This window comes from Eurosta solidaginis, chromosome 4, assembly GCF_040869045.1.
Source record: "Eurosta solidaginis isolate ZX-2024a chromosome 4, ASM4086904v1, whole genome shotgun sequence".
Classification (NCBI taxonomy): domain Eukaryota; kingdom Metazoa; phylum Arthropoda; class Insecta; order Diptera; family Tephritidae; genus Eurosta; species Eurosta solidaginis.
Window position 1 is genome coordinate 249,277,671 of NC_090322.1, and position 24,313 is coordinate 249,301,983.

A 24,313-nucleotide genomic window follows, 5' to 3' on the forward strand; every position below is an offset into this window, starting at 1 on the left:
GATCCCCATACGATTCGTATGGAAAAACTAAAGACGTGCTGAAACACCTCTGAACATTGAAGTAAAAAGCTTATATTTTTACAAGTTGTCTTTTTGGATGTCATGAACAATATTTTCACGATACAAAAACGAAAAAAATCGTCTTGGCACACCCCAATGTATATCCTTTGTTTTTAAGCCACCGTAATTGAATAAGCCTTAATTTTATTATGCTACTAACTCATGTATTATGTTTTTAAATATGCTTTTTTTTATTGTTTTACTTTTTTGCAGGCAAAAGCTTTACACTCACCATCACCGTTAATACGAGTCCAATACAGGTGGCCACCTATGCCAAAGCAATTAAAGTCACCGTTGATGGACCGCGTGAGCCGCGCTCCAAGACAAGTAAGTTGGTCACAGCTGGCCGTTGCGGGCGTATGCGTGCGGTTAAAGGGGAATGCACTAGAGATTTTTCTTCTTCTATTGCTAGCACTACTATCACTACAACAACTTTTAGTACAAAAAATACTATCAAAAACGATATTTATGAAACGCAAATTATGGACTCACAATCGCCGGCTACTCAATCGCCTCGAACTTCAATATCATCGACATACATGTCTTGCCAATCATTTGAGCAGAGTGATTGTGATGATTATGTAACAAGTAATGGTGAGACTTTGTGCAGAGTAAAAAGAAATTCATGTACAACATCAAATAACGTAATCATCGAAAGGGTCCAACTTAGATAGAAAAGTAGTATTAGATACACAGAATTTGAGTACAAAAAACACAAATCTTTGAACTCAATGTCTGAATGGTATATCACTCTATTTTAACTAACAGTTGGAACTCACCTTTTTGGAAATTTGAATGAGGCACGCCCCACCTCTGAATTTGTTCATAATCGCCCTATCTCACCTCAAAATGTATTGAATTATGCATTCTGAAAACAAACTCTTAGATAGGACGTGAAACAAGAAGTTGTTCAATAACATCCTGAGAAGGGGGGTTTTGATAGAGATTCTGTAGTAGTACCTTCTTCGAAAAAAATTCTTATATAGAGCGTTTTTCGAAACGAAGACCGTGAACACGCAGCAGTCAAAGTGCAAGGACTAAAATACCTTTTTACTTTCGTGAAATCAAATATTTATTGGTACAGTGTTTGGATTTATATCACTAAAATAAAAAGGATCTATCACCTTCTTTAATAAATTCGCCTATAAAGTGGCAGAAGCTCGTATAATTATTTGGCATTTTCAAATTTTTCCGCCTTCGGCTTAAAAAAAACAGGAAATGTAAGGTGCGATAACCTCCGAAGAGATTTTTGACCGAGCTTTTCTTCCAATTTACGCGCCGTGCTCCTTTTTTAGTTTTTTCTACAAATTGGCGGGTCGGGGCCTACTTGTTTTATGCGAACGACATCTGCAAGGCAGATTAGTTTTCACTGAGAGCTTTTCATGACAGAAATACACTCGGAGTGCTTGCCAAACACTGCCGAGGGGCGACCCCGCTTAGACAAATTTTCTTCTTACGGCTTACAGATCGAAAATCTACTACAGTGCTACTTACACCTTAAATATGATCATAAGTCGGCTCTGAGTGACTGAAAATTGTTATAAAAAATGTCAACTGTTCCGCTTCAACAGTCAAATCAACAAAAAATCTGTGGCACCATAGTCATTAGAACAAAGTAGTGAGCTCAGTGAGCGTAAGTTTCTGTCTAAAATTGCTGTATTTACATAATATTGACGGTTGTTCCCTGTTGAAATGACTAATGAAATCAGAGCTTCTAACAGCACAATCAGATTGATTGAGAGCCTGTAATTTTTACAGATCATTGTTGACTTGAGAGCAAGTAGTTTAAAATTACTAAACAAGTTTATTTTTTTGACAAAAAACTCTGTTGAAGTAACCAAAGTGCTGTCAATTTTACAGAATGTCTGTTAAGTCAAGCACAGCAAACCCAATTTGTTGATTTAACTACCGTTATTTGTTTCAGGGAATTTGAACAAAAAGTTTATTCTGGACATTGCACTATTCTTTAAATAGAATTCTTTCTAGCAGGTCGGCGCGAAAAAAGGCGCCGTCCGCTTTTAAGAGCAATGACACCTGCTATTCATATCTTAAGAGGTTGTATGAGGGGATCACACCAGCTTTCAAAAAGTTTGCATTTGAGAAGAGTTATTAAAGCCTACTCTGCTAGAAAAATTTGAATACTTCAATATTGGTATCGATATTTGGTGTATCGAATATATTTGGTTGCAAATCGAAAAACTGAGCCCGAGTTCGAGATTCAATTAGCTGGATTGTTGATTCCCAAAACCCGCTGTAGCGGTCTGCTGAAATATTCCAACCACTTTTTTGTACGTTGGAACATCGTGGAATATCAACAGGCGTGTCTATCGACATGTGTGTCGACGCACCAAGTCCGAATTTTAAGTTTCTTGAAAATTTTGGGATGTTCGAGCTAAACGGAGCTTGAATTTGGGTCCCTTCAAATCACTACATAGATAATTTTTTATTTTATGTGTCGGTGCAAAGGGTATTATAATATTTTTTCACATAACGTTTGTTTGTACAAGTATAAGATGTTCCGGGAACACATAAGAGAAAACAACAAAAAGACACCTAACTCACCATCACTACACAGTCTTACTTTTCGAAATACATACCCTAAAAAATGTTTCCCCAGTAAACCGCAATAGGAGGAAAAGGACCGACACTTGAACGTACTTGAAAATATAAAAATTTACGAACAATAAACATTAGACTGGGTTGGTCCCCATACAAAAAAAAGTTGCTAATGTCCGCCCCGAAAAACGGAGTTATTACTTTGCTTACTTAAGCCTCAATCTCTACAAAAAAGTGGGCTTTGTCCAATACCCAGAAAAAAAGTTGATTTTGTCGCATAGTGTTATTATTATAAATAAGAAACAACAGGTCTGAGACTCACTTATTTACTTCGACTTCCCCTATTTATGATATTTGGCATATATTTATTAACTTTTAAATGCAAACCCTAATAATAATTTTTCCTCCAAAAACATCATGAGTTTCAGGTCTAAGTATAATAGAAATCAGGTAAACTAACAGTTGCAATAAATATTGAAAGTGATATAACTTCTTTGTTTACTATTTTAGTAATATGGTTTCAAAGCAACATTTTCTTGAATTTTCAAGTACTTTCGTTTGGTAAGGAAAAAAGGAAAGGGGGGGGGGGGGGGGGGGTAAAACTTTGTTAGCTGACCTCATCATGTGAAAACGACTTCATAGCTTAAAATGACATTAAAGGGAAATGTGAAGCTTCTCATGGCCAAAATAATGACATATCAATTTTAAAAATCGGACGTCAGATAACCAAGCTACAACGAAAAAACCTTTTTGGCTGTATTTCGAAGGATCAAAAAAAATAAAAAAAAATTGTTTCGAAACCCTCTCAACATAATCTTTAAATTTAGGGGCGGACATTAGCAACTTTTTTTTCGATCCAGTCTAATAAACATTTTGACCTCGAATAATCAAAAAACTAACAGATATTATATAGCTATAGCTCTAACGAAATATTTAAACCTTTAAATTTACTGACTTCTTCCTACCTCAATATACCGTAAAATCAGATCATAAAGTAAAATGTTACTGAAGATGGTCCAACGACGGAATCGGTTTCTTTCCAAACTCGTGAAATTCGATGTGTAGTCATACAGGTGAACGCCATCAAAACGAATAGAGCTCGCCCAGAGGCTAAGGTTAAACCACGATAGATGTAACTTTATCGAAAACAAATAAATGTCGTTAATCCTGATACCGATTACTTGCCTTTTTACTATCGCTAATGCTATTTAGCGAATTATTATGGTCGACTTATTTGTTTGTTATCGCCGAGTCATCGGCTTGTTATCGACGGGTTCCAGACGTGTCGTGCATTTTATATTAAAGTTTTATCGGTTGCCGCCATGGTGTGGTGGTAGCGTGCTTCGCCTATCACACCGAAGATCGTGTGTTCGAGTACCGGGCAAAGAAACATCAAACATTTTTCATTTTTTCAATTTGAAACAAGTTTTTCTAAGCGGGGTCGCCGTTCGGCAGTAATTTGGCAAAAATTCCAAGTGCATTTATGCCATGAAAAGCTTCTCAGTGAAAACTCATCCGCCTTGCAGAAATTTAGGAAAAATTAAAGGGGAACGATGCTGATTGAAAGAGAAGCTCGGCTAAATCTCCTCGGAGGTACATATATTGCGCCTTGTATTTATTTTTAATTTTATTTGACGGTATCTCTGTAATAACAAACAGATAAATCGATAACACGTTTTACTCCAAAAAGAATCCAATTACTTTTCTATATCAAATCGATTACTTTTCTATAACAAATCGATAACATATGGATAACCTTTCGATAAATGCATAAAAGAAATATATGATTTAAAAAAAAAAAAAAAACGCAACGAGCCGGGCCCGTGCTCATCTTGCGCAAGCAATATAAAAGTCTCTTGTCAAATATCAACAGAAATCAGCTGTTCTAACAGCTTGCGCTGCCATCTAGCGTACAATAGCAACTGCCGGTAATGCAGTGCAAATATTCACAATAGTGCCATAGTACAAATAGATTTCTTTGTGTGCTCACAATCGTTTATTTTTAACAAATTATTTTAATAAAATATAGCTAAACAAAAGCACTACGACCAAAATTGCCCAAAGCTCGCTAATAGCCCGAATCTCCATCTTTACAACCAAAACTTTATTTATAGATTTGGATTCCAAATAAGAGCGAAAAGGGACCCGTACATAAAAACAGCAATTAGAAATAATATATATGATACTTAAAAATGAGTTTTGTAATGAAACCCTTAAAAATCAAGATCTCTGCTTTTTCTTATCTACCTTACTGAGTTTTCGTGAATTTCAAGGCGATAAATTTTACAAAAAAAAAAAAAATGGCGCATATTTTAATGTTTTCGCAAAAAAAGGCAACAACAGTGAAGACTTAAAAATGATTAACTGAACAAGTTGTACAAACACGATCAACTCAATTGGAATAAGTACAATAAAAAATAAATTTGCTTTAAAACCGCAAGTTTGTTTTTATGTACAAAAGTCTAGTTTTGTTACCAACTACAGAACATTGCGGCGTCAAGCAAACATTTTTCTGACACACTGACCCAACGTTATGCGAAGACTATTCATGTTTCTATATATATACACTTATACAAGTTCTATCTACTTAATCACATAAATGAGTCCATATATATGAGAAGACATATCCGTTATTCTTGCTTTAGTTATACTAAAAGTAAGTTAATATACCAACGGTCCTTTAAAAGGTGGGTATGTACATAACTCATCCAGTTCAACTTACTCGTACCTACAACAAACAGTGCATATGGTCACGTTATAAGCGTTCTTAAGTCCATTATCCAGTCAATCTAATATTGAAATATTTTGACGTATTCCGCTCACTTCACTTGTAATACCCTTAATACCCACTTAGGTATATAAAACAAAGTCAGCTCATTTAAGGGATTAAATAAACAAACAAACAAAAAAGCAGTAAGTGTTGCATTCAAAATGGCACAAAGCGAAATTGATCCTTTTTACTTAGTATTTTTTTTTTATTGTTTGTAATTTCTTGCTTGCGTAAATGGTAATTATGCCCTTGTTTTGTGCGGTTTTCCGCATTTTTACTTTTCCTGCATTCACATTTTCTTACAAGTGCCGCATTTGGCCCTTTTCTTGCCAATGTTGCAATTTTGTAGGTGCGAAGGAAAAAAGTATTTGTTTGACCACATGGTTTGCATGCCAAATGTTTTCAAACAATCAATAATAAGGACGCAGCTGGATACGCATTATCGTCGTTTTTGTGCTTAGCTCATATTTTTTTATTGTTTATGGTGTAAAATTATATGTTATTGATTTTACATAAACTATGTATGTATATATGTACGAAATTTAAATGGCAAATAATTAGTTTTTTTGTGAATCTTTACCACAACGTTTTCTTTTGATATTTTTGCCTTTTGGTGATGCGCAAAAAGAGATAAGTTTTTATGTACTTAAAGTCCAAGAGCTAAAATAAGCAATTTTGCTAACATAAATATGTTATCAGCAGGGCCACCCAAAGTATGCAACAGCATATTTTTTTTATATAACTCGTAACTAGTGATCGAACGATACGAATACTGCGTGAGTAGTAAAGTAACGATACTTTACCTCGATACTTTTCTCCGATACTTTACCAAGTCCCGATGGTCTACATGTTTAAGATCAACAAAGTTCAGTTCATTAATACCATAACTTGAGCATAAATTGAGATCGTCGACGAAGTGGTAAAAGCTCCGCACTCAATTTAAATTTACTTTTTTATAATGGTTGAATAGGACACGATTTCTGCAAATGCTGGTAAAAGGAAAGTACGTATTTATTTTCCAGAATCACTAGCTCCAACAAAGTAATGAAAAGCTGCTAACTCCATTAAATTTCAATACATTTTAACTTGTCATGAAATAGAGCTTTTTCGTTCTTCTATGAAACTTTAGTGGATGGAGTTAGCAGCTTTTATAGCATCGTTCACGATATATTGGTATTAAAAATGGTCGAAATCAGATTATATCCACGCCCACTTTGGGAAATGGAAAAAGGAGCAATGCGTTAACAAATACTGATGAAGTAGGGGAACTTGAATAAATGGATAAAAAAAATGTTTTCTTACTAAAAAAACTGAAAATGAAATGCCATAAGTCGATCAAAAATATTTTAACATATTTAATGTTCCTGACGCATCTCTTAATATATTCTTAAAATATATGGAAAAGCCCACAATTCGGTATATAGTGTTCGGTTTCGTCCAAACTTTAACTTTCTTGCTTGTTTTGTTACTAAATTAAAAACATAAGATCTCATTTAAAAAAAGTTGTTTCACTTTTGGTGAAAACACGGAAGTGCTCACTTGGATCGAGTACACTCGAGAGTTTTACTGAGTTTTAGTACTATTATCGTTACTTTAAATATTTTATATGAGTACCGGTATCGATACTTTTTTTTTAAGTTCTATCACTACTCATAACCATTAAACCAATCAAATATGCATACATAATAAAAATATGAAATTTGAGCTATACTTTATAGGCATAGTATATTTCTGCATATTTTGCAGTTAATAGTTCTTTATAAAGACCGAACCACAATCAACTTAGCAGTTGAAGTTTATTTTGCCTTGCTCATTCACATATAAAATTTCCCGAAGCGCTGTTATAAATATTCTTATTGCTAACATATCTTGTCTCCTATTCATTTGTTAAAATGTAGTTTGTAACTGTGAACAATGTTAGAAAAGTACCAAAGAGAGGGAAAAGTAGTTTCACACAGTTCGCAAAGTGTGAAAGAACCCCTAGCCTAAGCAAATGTCGAGTTCTTCTTCTTATACGTTATTTGCAAAAAAATTTGGAAGTTTGCTACTTGTTCCTGTCAGATGGCGCCAGTGTCGTTATGTGACGGAGCTTTAAGCATATTGTGGCGAATATTAGCATCATTATGATGTTAGTAATTAATCACAAAAACAAATAGCAAGCAGCCACACTTATGTATAAGGCAACGAAGAATATTCCACACACATAACCAGCAGCTGGAAGCAAACAGATTATTTCACATGCACATATGTAGTCATCAGCTAAGAGCAGAAGTTTTTACTCACACATGCACGTGCATATACATAGCTAAATAACAAAGTATGAGATACAACTGTTCCAGAAGGCATGTTCGTGAAAAGTCTAAACTTTAGGAGAAATAAGCGAACGAGGCAACAGAGAGAATAAAAGCAGTGCAAGCTGAGGAATAATTAACTAGTATGATTTAAACACGCTAGTAGTGAAGTATAATTGTGAAGTACTACCCCAAAGTAGTCTAAATAAAGACTATTTTTCAATACTGAATATTGGATTTGGCGGAAGGGGCGTAATAATCAGAAATTTCACAAAATTCGGTACAATATTTAATATACAATTTTTTATTTTAAATTCAATTTTTATTCGCTGAAGCTAACGTATGTAAGTGTTTAGCCTCATTGCCAAATTAGCATAAGCAGGACTTAGCCGATGATTTTTTGCTTTTATATTTTTAATGAAAAACTTTGACTAGGCTTATGTAATCTTTTCATTCAATCTATTAGAATGTATTCCATAAAGTCAGAAAAATTAAATCGGCCAAGTTGGCGCCTTCAGAATTGATGACCAGTTTTGTGGTGATTCATTCTAGAACTTTCTAGACATGTCCCATTACCCCTGTCGAAGGGCTACAAAAGTCTGAGGTTTGTTTTCACATTAACCAGAAAAAAAGTTTGGGTCGGTTCAAATAGGGTGATTTGGCCGGCTAGTGCAAACCATCAAAGACTAAGCGACGAGGAAATGCTTCTTTCAGAATTCAGTTTTTGCGAATTTGTATTCTGTGTTTGTTTACTTCAAAATTATTAAACCCAAACAATGTGCAAACTAACAAGTAAGGAAGGCTAAGTTCGGGTGTAACGGAACATTACATACTCAGCTGAGAGCTTTGGAGGCAAAATAAGGGAAAATCACCTTGTAGGAAAATGAACCTAGGGTAACCCTGGAATGTGTTTGTATGACATATGTATCAAATGGAAGGTATTAAAGAGTATTTTAAAAGGGAGTGGGCCATAGTTCTATAGGTGGACGCCATTTCGGGATATCGCCATAAAGGTGGAACAGGGGTGACTCTATAATGTGTTTGTACGATATGGTATCAAATTAAAAGTATTAATGAGGGTTTTTAAAAGGAGTGGTCCTTAGTTGTATATGTGAAGGCGTTTTCGAGATATCGACCAAAATGTGGACCAGGGTGACCCAGAAAATCATCTGTCGGGTACCGCTAATTTATTTATATATGTAATACCACGAACAGTATTCCTGCCATGATTCCAAGGGCTTTTGATTTCGCCCTGCAGAAGTTTTTCATTTTATTCTACTTAATAAGGGAGGTGTCACACCCATTTTACAAAGTTTTTTCTAAAGTTATATTTGGCGTCAATAAACCAATCGAATTACAATGTTTCATCCCTTTTTCCGTATTTGGTATAGAATTATGGCATTTTTTCATTTTTGGAAATTTTCGATATCGAAAAAGTGGGCGTGGTCATAGTCGGATTTCGCCCATTTTTATTACCCAGATAAAGTGAGTTCAGATAAGTATGTGAACTAAATTTAGTAAAGATATATCGATTTGCTCACGTTATCGCGTTTAGGGCCGAGCGGAAGGACGGACGGTCAACCATGTATAAAAACTGGGCGCAGCTTTAACCGATTTCGCCCATTTTCAGCCCATCAGGAAACAATTATCGTCATAGAATCTATGCTCCCACCAAATTTCACAAGGATTCGTTTATTTTTGTTCGACTTATGGCATTAAACGTATTCTAGAAAAATTAAATGAAAAAGAGCAGAACCACGCCCATTTTGAAATTTTCTTTTATTTTTGTATTTTGTTGCACCATATCATTACTGGAGTTGAATGTTGCCATAATTTACTTATATACTGTAAAGATAATAAATTTTTTGTTAAAATTTTACTTAAAATTTTTTTTTTTTTGAAAAGTGGGCGTTTTCTTCATCCGATTTAGCTAATTTTTTATTTGGGACATATATAGTAATAGTAGTAACGTTCCTGCCAAATTTCGTCATGTTGTCTTCAACGACTGTCAAATTACGGCTTGTAAAACTATCAAATTACCTTCTTTCAAAAGTGGGCGGTGCCACGCCCATTGTCCAAATCTTTACTAATTTTCTATTCTACGTCATAAGGTAAGGACACCTACCAAGTTTCATCGCTTTATCCGTGTTTGGTAATGAATTATCGCGCTTTTTGGATTTTTCGAAATTTTCGATATCGAAAAAGTGGGCGTGGTTATAGTCCGATATCGTTCATTTTAAATAGCGATCTGAGATAAGTGCCCAGGAACCTACATACCGAATTTCATCAATATACCTCATAATTTACTCAAGTTATCGTGTTTACGGGCGGACGGACGAACGAACATGGCGAAATCAATTTCTTTTTTCGCCCAGATCATTTTGATATATAGAAGTCTATATCTATCTCGATTATTTTATGCCATTACGGATTGCCGCTATGCGAACAAAGTTAATATACTCTGTGAGCTCTGCTCAGCTGAGTATAAAAACAGACAGTAGAACCATCAATCTCATAATCGCTCTCATTTGTCCATAACATACAAATAACCTTTTTAACATTTTACAAAGACAGTTGTACAAACTTTGGGCAGAGTATTTCGTGGTTTCCAACTTCAATCGTTTTTATCTCTACCTTTCATCTGTTTTTTTTTTTTGTTTAGCTAAACTCTTAAGCTCATCAATTTGTATTTACGTTTTCAGGTCCGCCTGGCGTACATCCCATTCGCGCTTTAGGTCTTGGACAAACGCCATTTTTCGAATCATCATATCCGACGCATTTGCGAGACTTTGATGTACGTCGCAGTGTACGCCAAACGCCGGCTGTGTCTTCCAGTGCTACCGCCCTACCGCATATAACCAATCATTCATCGCCCAATAGCAGTCGTACAATAAATACAGATTTATATAAGCCAAATGCTCCAGATATATCAGGTAAATAATTTCGATTTGAAGTCTGTGTATGTATGTACATATGTATTTGTTGTTTGTATGTTTATTAGAGTGACTAAAATATCAATTGTTTCGAAAATTTATCAACGTTATCCCGAAATATTGCCCCTAGTAAATTTGTTTAAATCTTTTTTTCCTGGTATAGTATGAACGACAAGCAGTAATGCTGGTGGTCACCAAATGGCGCCCATAGCTCCTACGGCTGTTTCTAGGAGCACTAATGCTGATCACAAAGGCTTGTTTTCTATGTTTTTGTTGTTGCAGTTCTACCAGTGCCTCCCCCCAATCCAATAGGTGCTATCACTCACAAACTCTCATCAATTACCTCTACTGGGGCCCAAGGTTGGTGTCATGTGCAGTCACATTACATGCAAGACAAAACAGATATGAGCTGTGTCAGAGTGACGACCGTCTCCCTAACATATCTGATTTCTTCAATTGCGAGTTCGAGTGTATGACTTTGAGAACGGGCTTTGGCGAGCATCTATCGGAAAGTAGTTTGCCCACTCTTTTGTGTTTGAGAGCCGTTTAAACCGTTGAATTCTTGTGTGCACGATTTCTTCATAGTTCTTACTGGGAGGCGGGGTATCTTCAATCAGATGTCTATTAGGATCTGTTCTATAAAGCATAGAGACTCGGAATTTTTCCTTCACCAAATGCTGTTATTTCAGTATAGCCCCATTGTATATTTCATCTTAATCTGCGTTTCATCTTTTCCAAAAGCTTAAGAGTAAGCGAATTTCTATGGATGTGTGAGTATATCTTAATGAATTTAGGGAACTTCCGCTTATTTGAAACCTTCTGCTAACGTTCGAATCGCTAAACTGTTGAATAAATCACTTCAATATTCTCTATTGCAAAACGGTCTTTATTAGACTACGTTGGGAGTAGTACAACTATACTTCACTTCGCAACTGATGGCGTGTTTAAATCAAACTGAATACTCCGCTTGCGCTGTTTTTATACTCTCCTTTGCTTCGTTCACATATTTCTCTTAAGGTCTACACGTTTCACCTTCGAGAACTTTTGTATCTCCTGCTTGGTTAGTTACCAGCTATATAAGTACATGTATATTTGTAGGCCCCCGTGGTGTGATGGTAGCGTGCTCCGCCTACCACGCCGTATTCCCCGTGTTCACACCCCGGGCAAAGCATCATCAAAATTTTAGAAATAAGGCTTTCCAATTGGAAGAAAATTTGTCTAAGCGGGGTCGTCCCTCAGCAGTGTTTGGCAAGCGCTCCGGGTGTATTTCTGCCATGAAAAGCTCTCAGTGAAAACTCATCTGCCTTGCAGATGCCATTCGGAGTCGGCTTAAAACATGTAGGTCCCGTCCGGCCAATTTGTAGGGAACATCAAGAGGAGCACGACGCAAATTGGAAGAGAAGCTCGGCCTTAGATCACTTCGGAGGTTATCGCGTCTTACATTTATTTATTATATTTGTAGTTTATAGCCATATGCGTGTGCATGTGTGAGCAACTACTTCGGCTGATGATTACATAAGTGTGTGTGAGATAGCTCTTCTCGCCTTCTACATAACTGTTACTAGCATTGATGTGTACACGTACATAAGAGTGGCTGCTTCATGTTTTTGTTGTTGCGTGATTATTTACTAACAGCTTAGTGATGCTAATATTCGCACCAATATTATTTCGTGTTAAAGAAGAAAAAACCAAAAAATTCTATTGTCCATTCTTCCAATAATTCCCTTACGCAAATTAGTCGATTACAGATCCAAGCGGATATTGATAATTTTCATATTGCACCGCAAAAAAACAGCTACTACCTGTAATTGGAATGTCTCAAAATAAGCAACATCATACTTCACACCCGCGACCTAAGCTTACTTACCAGTCAATTTCCTCATCAAGAACACAGAAGCTGTAAGATAATGAATGAAGAACCGGATGGAAGAAAGAGCGAATGTACAGTTCAAATTTTAGCTGATCAATTGAGTAAACCAGCTAAAGTTCTCACACTGCACAAAACGATCGGTCGCTACTTCCGACTATCAGTGCTACCAAAAAGAAAAGCAAAATTGAGCAAGCATCTTTGAGTGCCGCTTGATGGACTTGGACTGGCCTTTGGCACTTTTCTGTCAGCAATACATACACAGTAAGCATAAGCAATATAACATCTCAGTTGCACTTACTGAATGTATTGTTATTGTTGTTGTTTACATGCTTTGGCTGATTTGCCATTTTCTTATGTTGCTTAACGTGGCCAAACCTTCCTTACCTCGATTGCCTGCCTGCCTGTCTGCCTGCCTGCCATGCTTCCCATTGTTGCAGCCCATCATTAACTTACTGATTTTCACTTTGTTATTTTGTGTGTTGGTATGCGTGTGCTTGAATGCATGTGTGTATGCAATATTTTTTGTACAATGTTGCAAACTGTCTGCCACCAACAACAACAGAACACAGAACACTTTTAACATTTGCCAATATTAAGTAAATCCCAGCAAACTAAGCGAGTGAGCAACATAAGAATTTGCGTCTGGGTACTTTGACTTTGACATTCTGTGCCAAGAGTGGTAGAACTTGCTAGCAGCAATGGAAAATGGCTGCGTTTGGAACGGAAGTTGGCACAACGTTTATAGCCCGACGATGGTGGTGGTGATGGTGGTGGCAGCGGTAACGGTCACATCTGCGGTTACCAACAATGGTTTACCACAAAAATTCGTCGATTCATCGGTTCATACGATCAGCCAATGTCTGTATGACTTTCTACTGTCTTTTTTGTTAGCCATAAACACACACACATACATACGTTCGTAATGCGTTTGGTTTATTACATTTCGTGGGCCAAAAGATTTCATTTCGTTGTATTCCTTTTGATCACTGCTTCCTGTACAAAAAATTGCATGCACTCACATATACATACACACATACATACAGATGTGAGGCTCATATAGAGCGTGGTACATGAAAGGTGAGGGCAAATTGCATTTAAAATGGTCGAAGATTTGCTGTCGAAATTGAAAGGCTGCCAAAATTGTAAAACGCTTCCGTTCGATTAATAAATTTTGTAGATATGTATGCTTATTAAGCTGTTGCATCGCCCATCAGAAAAATATTGGTCATGATTTTATACCAGCATCAGGGAGCTTAATATATTTTATTTTTGGACACCCTGTGATAGGTTTTACGCGAGGTACCTGCTGTCCTATGATGATTACGCCACTCGGCTCCGGCACCGCTCGCTGAGAGCAGTCTACGAGCTGACTGTTCAATGGAAGCATAGTTCCCGCTGCAAGCACCTATAGTTTTCAACGCGTCTGCAAAAACAACTGGTATGATGATTAATTTAACCGTGCCTCGGAAAAACAGAACGCTGCTTATAGAGATAAACGAAGATCATGCTCTTCAAGTCCACTTATCGCACCTTTCCTGCTAAATAGTGCAGAAGCATGGCCCATAACAACATCAGGTAGGGCGGCTCTGGGAGTGTTCAAGAGAAAAGTGTCTCGAAAGATTTATAGGCCTCCACGCGTTAGCGGCGTAGAGTAGCGAAGAAAATGTAAAAATGAGCTGTACGAGCTTTATGGCGACACCAACAGAGTCTAACAAATTGAAACACTGCGTATGCGCTGGCAAACTCATGTTATGGGAATGAAAGATGATGCTCCCGTCAAAAACGTGTTGTTATCAGAATGCGCCTCTGGAGGCGGAGGAGGAAGGTCTTAAGTAAGTAAATAATTTTATAGTGCCACGCTACGTATGGGTGCAGCAACGCGCTCTATATTGGAGCGTTATCGCGACGGGAAGAAGGCAATAGACGCCCATTTATAAAGAGAAAACGAGAGGCAGAACGGCGTGAGTGTGACGAGTTCAGATATGGCTGATAGTATAGTTCCCGAAAAGTCTACCTAATAATTCGGTAGGTGGAGGAATAATTCAATACCTGCGCAGATTACTGTAGGAATGATAATATCAACATAGTAGCTGACGTATTGAGTGTGCTTAAGTTGTGCGGGGAGCACTTCTCCTCATTGATATCATAATTACAGATGATGGAAAACACGTTTCGGCACCCAACTATGTATGACGAAGTGAGAGTGGAAATATCCCGTCTAAAGAATAAAAACTCTACTCTACACTACAAGATGTGAGCACTACCCAATCCATAAGAAAATCGACCCCGTGAGGGCACACTTTATTATAAGAGCGTACAATTCTTTGCGTATGCTGACAATATTTATATCATTGGACTAAACAAACGCGTCGTAAGTTCTGCCTTCTCTGGATTAGAAAAAGAGGCAAAAAGTGGGTCTTGCGAAAAATGAAGACAAGCAGATGTACCTGCTGCCATCCACGCATTCGCGCTTTGATAGCCACGTCACTGTAGACGGATATCAATTAAAGACTATAAAGGACTTCGTCTACATAGCAACCGACATCAAGAGCGAAGACAATGTCAGCTTCGAAATCAATCGGAGAATAAATCTTTCCAACAATTGTTACTTTGTACTGAGGAGGCAATTTAAAGTTCTCTGTGAACAAAAATCACGCTCTATAAGTTGCTCATCTTACCTGTTCCGATATATTGCTCGGAGTCATTGACTTTGTAGAGTCAATATGAGATGGCGCTTGGAGTATTCCGGAAGAAAGTAGGAGGAGGAGAGAGATCTGCGCTGAGGTGGAAGAAGGTGGTAAAAGAAGACTTGATCTCCCTTGGTAATCCCGATTGGCATCAGTTATCGCAAAATAGGAATAGCCGACGTGACTTATGCGGTTAAGTGCCAAATAATTATAATGATGATGTTGGTAGGTAGTCTAAAGGGCCAAATAATTTATTCCAGATTACATTTCTAAAGCAGATTTCCAGTCCAACTTCTAGCTTTGTGTACTTTTTTGTCAGTAGCATCAACTCTGTTTCTTCTGCTGCCAACCGGTTTTTCAGGGTTGAAAATCTTGTCTTGGCTGACGTTCCATAGATCACAGCCGTGAGTTGAACTCTTGGGTCTTACGAAACATGGAGCGTACATGGTTCACACGACTTCTCTTCTATTGGTAAATGAGGATGCCATCTACTTTTTGGAGCAATCCAAATGTCCTTATATCTCGCACTACCAAAGCCGTGTTTTAATGTGTACGGTTGAGAGGAGGCCAAGAGGATTTTACATTGCACATAATGTGTTCGAAGAGCCTTTCCAAAGGTTTTACGGCTGTGTTGAGCACGCAAGGTGGACAATATAATGATGGCGAGCTTGCCTCGTCTTTGCACTCGCTTGGGGCTTTATTGACGTTTTTCCCGGTCTCTTGCTGGAAATCTATATATATAAAAGAAAGCGGTGTTAATTACACTATTTATAACTCAAGAACGGATGAACCGATTTGGCTGAAAATTGGTGGAGAGGTAGCTTGGAACCAGGAGACGGACATAGGATACCTTTTATCCCGTTCTGGCTAGGGTCTTGAGATCAAAACGTGGACCTGGGTAATCCTGGGATGTGCTTGTACAATATGGCTATCAAATGGAAGCTGTTTATGAGTACTTTAGTGACTAGGGTCTCGAGATATAGGCCAAAACGTGGATCAGGGTAACACTAGGATGTGTTTACAGAATATGGATAACAAATGAAAGCTGTTGATGAGAGCTTTAAAGTAATTTTCATTGTGATATTCGATTTAGTCGCATCAACCTGGCAAAACTGATAAATATACATGCGAAGCCGAAATAAAGACGTGAATTAATAATACCCACATACCTCTTTACATACCTCCCATTCGATTTGCCTATATTAGTATTTACGATCCTTTTTTCCGGGAAGTAGACCAGAGGCGGACTTGGACGGGATTAGGACTAGGACTGGGACTGAAACTCGGAGTGGGACTGGGATTCCGAATGGGAGTGGGACTGGGAATGCCGGGTCTGCTAGTTGTAATTAAATAGCAGAAATTCATCTCCCCTCATTTCATAAGTGGGAAAAAACAGACTTTGCTATCCATGCAGGAAAAGAAGCTAGGTACAAGTTAACTACAAGTTGGCGTAAAACAGTCAGCTACTATCGAGCTTGTTTTATCATATATTTTTTTACTATAGCAATTGCTGGTGGCCACCGTGGTGTGATGGTAGCGTGCTCCGCCTATCACACCGTATGCCCTGGGTTCAACTCCCGGGCAAAGCAACATCAAAATTTTAGAAATAAGATTTTTCAATTAGAAGAAAATTTTTCTAAGCGGGGTCGCCCCTCGGCAGTGTCTGGCAAGCGCTCCGATTGTATTTCTGCCATGAAAAGCTCTCAATGAAAACTCATCTGCCTTGCAGATGCCGTTCGGAGTCGGCATAAAACATGTAGGTCCCGTCCGGCCAATTTGTAGAGAAAAATCAAGAGGAGCACGACGCAAATTGGAAGAGAAGCTCGGCCTTAGATCTCTTCGGAGGTTATCGCGCCTTACATTTATTTATTTTTTTTAATTGCTGGTTCTGTTAGCCAATATGGTTGCACTTAGCTCTAGTATCTGCATCCTGTTCCCGATCTTGTATGGTAAAATCTTGAAGCCCAGCCCCGATAAGTTGTTGTTTATATCTTTATATATATTGACAAGAGTCCTAAAGTTTACTTAAGGATTAGACAAACGTCGTCCTGCCCGAACGAAGAAATTTGAAAGTTTGAAAAGAATAAAAAGTGAGACTAAAAATGAAACCGTTTTGTCTCGAAACCAAAATTGACAAAAGAATACGAAAAATCGCCCCAATATGCATCTATATTACACGCTGTCGGCAAATCAACGAAACAAAATGAAGTTTTGAAGTATCTTTCGTCTCTTCCAAATCGAATTAAAAAAGCATCTTTAGAGCTTTCCGTACTTACTTTTTAAGTAAAAAGGTGAAATTTTTAAAGTTGGAGTCATTCAGGGCTACAACAAAAACTTATATAAAAAACAAGTAAGGAAGGCTAAGTTCGGGTGTAACCAAACATTAGATACTCAGCTGAGAGCTTTGGAGACAAAATTAGGGAAAATCACCATTTAGCAAAATTAACCTAGGGTAACCCTGGAATGTGTTTGTATGACATGGGTATGAAATGGAAGGTATTAAAGAGTATTTTAAAAGGGAGTGGGCCATAGTTCTATAGGTGGACGCCATTTAAGGATATCGCCATAAAGGTGGACCAGGGGTGATTCTAGAATGCGTTTGTACGATATGGTATCAAATTAAAGGTATTAATGAGGGTTTTAAAAGGGAGTGGCCCTTAGATGTATATGTGAATGCGTTTTCGAGATATCAACCAAATGTGGACCAGGGTGACCCAGAACATCATCTGTCGGGTACCGCTAATTTATTTATATATATAATACCACGAACAGTATTCCTGCCAAGATTCCAAGGGCTTTTGATTTCGCCCTGCAGAACTTTTCATTTTCTTCTACTTAATATGGTAGGTGTCACACCCATTTTACAAAGCTTTTTTCAAAGTTATATTTTGCATCAAAAACCAATCCAATCACCATGTCTCATCCCTTTTTTCGTATTTGGTATAGAATTATGGCTTTTTTTAATTTTTCGTAATTTTCGATATTGAAAAAGTGGGCGTGGTCATAGTCGGATTTCGGCCATTTTTTACACCAAGATAAAGTGAGTTCAGAAAAGTCCGTGTACTAAGTTTAGTAAAGATATATCGATTTTTGCTCAAGTTATCGTGTTAACGGCCGAGCGGAAGGACAGACGGTCGACTGTGTATAAAAACTGGGGGTGGCTTCGACCGATTTCGCCCATTTTCAGAGAAAACAGTTATCGTCGTAGAATCTATGCCCCTACCACATTTCACAAGGATTGGTAAATTTTTGTTCGACTTATTGCATTAAAAGTATTCTAGACAAATTAAATGAAAAAGGGCGGAGCCACGCCCATTTTGAAATTTTCTTTTATTTCTGTATTTTGCTGCTTCATATAATTACTGGAGTTGAATGTTGACATAATTTACTTATATACTATAAAGATATTCAATTTTTTGTTAAACTTTGACTTAAAAAAATTTTTTTTTTAAGTGGGCGAGTTCCTCATCCGATTTTGCTAATTTTTATTTAGCACACATATAGTAATAGGAGTAACGTTCCTACCAAATTTTATCATGACATCCTCAACGACTGCCAAATTACAGCTTGCAAATTTTTTAAATTACCTTCTTTTAAAAGTGGGCGGTGCCACGCCCATTGTCCAAAATTTTACTAGTTTTCTATTCTGCGTCATAAGGTCAACCCATCTACCAAGCCTCATCGCTTTATCCGTCTTTGGTAATGAATTATCGCATTTTTTCGTTTTTTCGAAACTTTCGATATCGAAAAAGTGGGCGTGGTTATAGTCCGATATCGTTCATTTTAAATAGCGATCTGAGATGAGTGCCCAGGAACCTACATACCAAATTTCATCAATATACCTCAAAATTTACTCAAGTTATCGTGTTAACGAACAGACGGACGGACGGACGGACGGACGGACGGACGGACGGACATGGGTCTATCAAATTTTTTAAACGGTTTTATTTAGCTTGAGTTGACAGGCAGGCCGCATGCACGGCCGCACGGCCGTTGTGAACGAATCTTGTAATTGAAATTTAAGTAACTTCCCGATAAGCTACAAGCTTGAAACTATATATATAGTTCAGAACCCGATGACAATGCAATAATAAAAAAATCGCCGCTAGGTGGCGCAAGGATCGAGATATTCGCAAAATTCGCATTTGTTGTCCGATTTGGCTCATATTTGGAACACATAATACATGCAAGAATAGAAATCGACCTGTGAAAAAAATCGCCGCTAGGTGGCGCAAGGATCGAGATATTCACAAAAATCGTATTTGTGGTTCGATTTGATTTGGTCCGTATTTGGAACACATATTGCATATAGTCCGGTAGAAGTGACATTCAAATATTTTGGAGTTGGAGGAGGGACAAGCATACGTGGCGCAGAGTCGAGTAAAGTCTTTGGAAGGATTATGTATTGAGGAATTAGATTGTAACAAATTGTCAGGAAAGAGTCCTTGTAATAATGAGTCACTAAATGAACTAAATAGAATGAGAAATAATAGGCAATTAAATAAAGACTAAAAACTTGAAAATAAAATAATTAAAAAAAAATGTTTAAGTTTAACGGTTTTTTTGAAAACAATACTTACATGAAGTAATAATAATACGAAAAGCTAGAAAATAATTAGTAGGTCCTAGGTATTAGTCATCACACTCCTTAGCAATCTAGGGCGTTGATCAGACAATTAAATAAAAGCGTTGGACGCGTCAAATTTCTATTGATAGTCATAAGTAAAACCAACTGAACCTTAATCAGGTTATGCTACGCCTCACATTTTTAGAAATTTCACGCGCCCAACGCTTTTATTTGTCAGATCAACGCCCTAGATTGCTAAGGAGTGTGATGACTAGTACCTAGGACCTACCTAATTATTTTCTAGCTTTTCGTATTATTATTACTTCATGTAAGTATTGTTTTCAATAAAACCGTTTAACTTAAACATTTTTTTTAAATTATTTTATTTTCGATACTGATGATTTTGATATATGGAAGTCTATATCTATCTCGATTCCCTTTTACCTGTACAACCAACCGTTATCCAATCAAAGTTAATATCCTCTGTATGCAAATCACGCTGAGTATAATTAACGGTAGCTGCTGTTAGTAGCTGCGCCCCAATTGGTATTGAAACAAGAAACATTAAGGAAATAAAAAAAATAGTACCAAGGTGAAAGATGCTTTTATTACTTTTTTTCCGCATCCAACATCTGTGAAACCGCATTTGGATTGATTTGTGGCTTTACGCACTATATAATGTTCATAATAATATGTATGTGCATATGTAGGTACAATGAAATAAAATACACAAAAAAAAAAAATATATATTGCAACTTCATCATTTTCTTTTCTTTCTAAAAACTTAACATTTTATAGAGCAAAAAAAAAAAAAAAAACCAAAAAAAAATGTTTAGCAAGCTGGAACTGGTGTACATACATAATTATATGAAGGACTTCATACTAACAATTTTTAATATCGCACGTTTTTCAGCACTCAGCGGCTTTACTTTACATTTTTTAATAATATTTATAGATTCCTTTGTATATAAATGTTTGATACAATTTCTGAGAATTTTAGACAAGTTCGATTTTACTTGAAGTTCAACTTGTTCTGCTTTTTTCTTGAATTGATTTCTTTCGTTCAAGTTTGCTTTTACATTTTCAATAAATTAACAGCTTAAGCGCCACTTCTGTTTTTGCCCTGAGTAACAAGTCGCCCTGTAGGAACGTCAATAACATTGTGTGACAGGTTTTGCGTGACATACATAAAGTTGTGGCTCTAGTCGAGTATACAAAAAGTACATACTCAAAATTTTCAATGGACTCTCAAATAAAGGATTTAGAGGCTAAAAACCCAATACCAATTGGTTGAAGCCGTATACCGGCCTATGATTATATAACTGCTTATTCTGCGAACACAGTGTTCATTATCATTAAAGAAAGGATATTTCGGCGCGTTAATTTCACGTGTAGAAATATCTGAGAATCAGTAAAAAAATATAGCGAAAACTTGAACTCGTATTGAAATTGCTCACTTAAACGTTTCCCCGACTATTGAACCTGTGTTAATATTAGCTTAATTGGGACGATTTCCTAGTCAGTTCTGTTTTCAACGAGATATGAACTTTACCTTTTTCTTTTTAATTGAATAACCTTTTGAAATCGTCGTTGCAGCACAAATATACAAAAAATCCATTTTCATTCTGATCTGTTGTTGTCGTTTGTTCTGTATTTATAGTTCGTAGGTACATGAGCAAGTATTGTCAAAATTGATGCTTGAGTATATTAATGTGTATGTGCTGTGTGTTCATTCAGAGCCGAGAGTGGTTTTTACTGATCGATTTGTGTAGCTGACTGAGGCACGTAATAAACGCACCAAAGCAACAAACCCACAAAGAAGGTCAAACGACTTGAATTACTGACTTGTACCTGCCTTAGTTTCAGCTACAAGTTATTTCCTAAAATATGGAAATCAAAAAAAAAGAATTTAATTGATCAAGTTTGAAAAAATTGCTACTACTATTTTTTCTATATGAGCCCTTGATTTTGAATGTGGTATAAGTCATATTAGGTGGCCACCGTGGTGTGATGGTAGCGTGCTCCGCCTACCACACCGTATGCCCTGAGTTCACACCCCGGGCAAAGCAACATCAAAATTTTAGAAATAAGGTTTTTCAATTAGAAGAAAATTTTTCTAAGCGAGGTCGCCCTTCGGCAGTGTTTGGTAAGCGCTCCAGGTGTATTTATGCCATGAAAAGCTCTCCGTGAAAACTCATCTGCCTTGCAGATGCCGTTCGGAGTCGGCATAAAACAAGTAGGTCCCGTCCGGCCAATTTGTAGGGAAAATCAAGAGGAGCACGAAGCAAATAGGAAAAGAAGCTCGGCCTTAGATCTTTTCGGAGGTTATCGCACCTTACATTTATTTTTTATAAGTCTTAGTTTCCTTGTTTCGAGATATTTAGAGTTTTGCATTTTAAAGGATTAAAAAATATTTTTGCATTCCGGAATATGATTTTTCGACAGTAGAGCAGTGCCAACAAATATGTGTTTATTCTGATCGTGAAATTTATAACCATTTTTAAAAGGAAATGTGTTTTTGAAAGGTTGAAATTACTTATACCAAAAAAAAAAAACAAATCAATATTTTCGTGTGACCTACTTCCTCTATTAGGTGAGAGGTCTAATAATGCTTTGAATTCGAAATTGTCATCCAAGGAAGTTTTATAAAACATCTTATATGGAGTATTTTTTAGAAATCTGATCCATTGTATTTAATTTAATTATTTTGTTGGCGAAAAAGAATGGCTGGATACCACAAATTTATGATCAACGAAAGACGTTTTTCAGAATTTTTTCAAATTTTTTCATCCAGCTCAAAAAAGTTATGAATTTAAAAAAAAAACACCGCCTTTGTTTTCAAAATGCTATAACTCTTTCAAAAATTGACCGTTTGGGATCTTTTTTTTTTAAATTTGTTTTTAAATGTACTTTTCGGAAAAAATTCAAAAAAAAATTTTAAGTTTTTTTTTGTAATTTTTCAGTTTTTCGAGATTTTTCGAATTTCGCCATTTTTTTTTCTCTTAAAAAACTTCAATCAATTCGGCAATCATCCCCACTAATCCCGGAGTGGGCCGATATTTATTTTTTTTTTTTTGATTAATTGAAAAAAAAACTTTAAACATTTTTTTGAATTTTTTCCGAAAAGTACATTTAAAAACAAATTTAAAAAAAAAGATCGCAAACGGTCAATTTTTGAACAAGTTATAGCATTTTGAAAACAAAAACGGTGTTTGTTTTAGATTCATAACTTTTTTTGAGTTGGATGAAAAAATTTGAAAAAATCCTGAAAACAGTCTTTCGTAAGCTAGAAAAAGAAGAAAAACTTTCAGCCAATTCTAAAGGCGTCGTTCAAAATTGGTCGAAATGGGATGGAATACCCCATATACAAATAAATACTGACCAAACTATTTCATTGCGCTCTATTAGTGACCATGGCCATCGCTAAATTGAATTTGCGAAAGAAACTGAGGACGAATTCATCACTGACAGAGCACCAGTTCACAACAAGAGGTTTTCCCTACAGGGTGGGTTAGCTGAATTGGTATTTCCGGATTAATCAAAAATCTTTCATTTGTAAATTTGCAATAATGTGTCATCAATATATATGTACATATGTATGAAAACAGTTATTTTTTTCGTTTTTGATTATCAAATTTTGCTCATTTGAAGTGAAGATGTGGTTAAATCTACATTAAATCTGTATTAAAATCAATAAAAAAAAAAAAAATATTAGCTTGCGTAGGAGCTGCTAATTAGATTACCTACTAATATTGTTGGCGCCTAACAGTTTTAACAGTTTTAGCTGTCCAACAAGTCGCTTATTCACTGTGCTAGCTGGCGCCAATTGATAAAACCAATGGAATTTAAACCCTTTTCCACCTGCACCACCTAGCGTAAAGGTTTCGAAGAACTTTTCTCTCGAACACTTCAAGAGTTGCCTCAGCTGATGTTGACTGATAAATGACTTCTAGAGCTTGATTTTCGTTTACCGAGAGGGGGCTTTACTTTTCAATTGCCTACTCAGTCCAAAGTAGCATTTGTTGGCAAGAGTGATTCTTCGCTGGATTTCAGTGCTGATGTTGTTGCTAGTGTTGATGCTGGTTCCCAAATAAACGAAGTCTTTTACTATTTCGAAATTATGGCTGCCAACAGTAGCGTGGTTGCCAAGGCGCGTAAAATTGGTGGGCTTTATTTCTGGCAGATTACAGTTCTAGCTCTTTGCATTCATGCGTTTCAACCTCTTTTTTTACTTCCTGCAAAGGCTTCTCGCTTCCGTTTTCAACTCGCGGTGGCGCTCACACATTACACTTGTTGCATTCGATCTTAACGTTGTTCGTAGGCATCCACAGGCCGGAAACCAATTCTTTCATTATGTCCTCACTATTACAGCATTTCGACGGGTTGACTTGTGCTCTCAGAGAGTAGGTGTGTGAGTCTATAGTTTCGCAGTCACTGGTAGTCTTTTGCTATTGCAGCCTTTCGACATTTTGCTTAGTTTCGTCGTCTTTACCCTCATCGTCATTTTCGTACGTCGTTGCCTAGGCGCAGCAGAACATAATGTTTAAGAGTTCGGCCTTTATACGTATAGCGATGAGAT

General features: G+C 36.8%; 1 protein-coding gene across 1 annotated transcript in view; it reads left to right on the top strand.

Annotated features, from left to right (window-relative positions):
• lz (lozenge) overlaps nucleotides 1-24,313 on the top strand; it is a 68,937-nt gene that overhangs the window by 30,712 nt on the left and 13,912 nt on the right. The window contains exons 3-4 of the mRNA XM_067780756.1: nucleotides 274-654; nucleotides 10,380-10,610. Of these exons, the coding sequence (XP_067636857.1) occupies nucleotides 274-654; nucleotides 10,380-10,610 (612 nt within the window). The remainder of the gene's footprint in view (nucleotides 1-273; nucleotides 655-10,379; nucleotides 10,611-24,313) is intronic.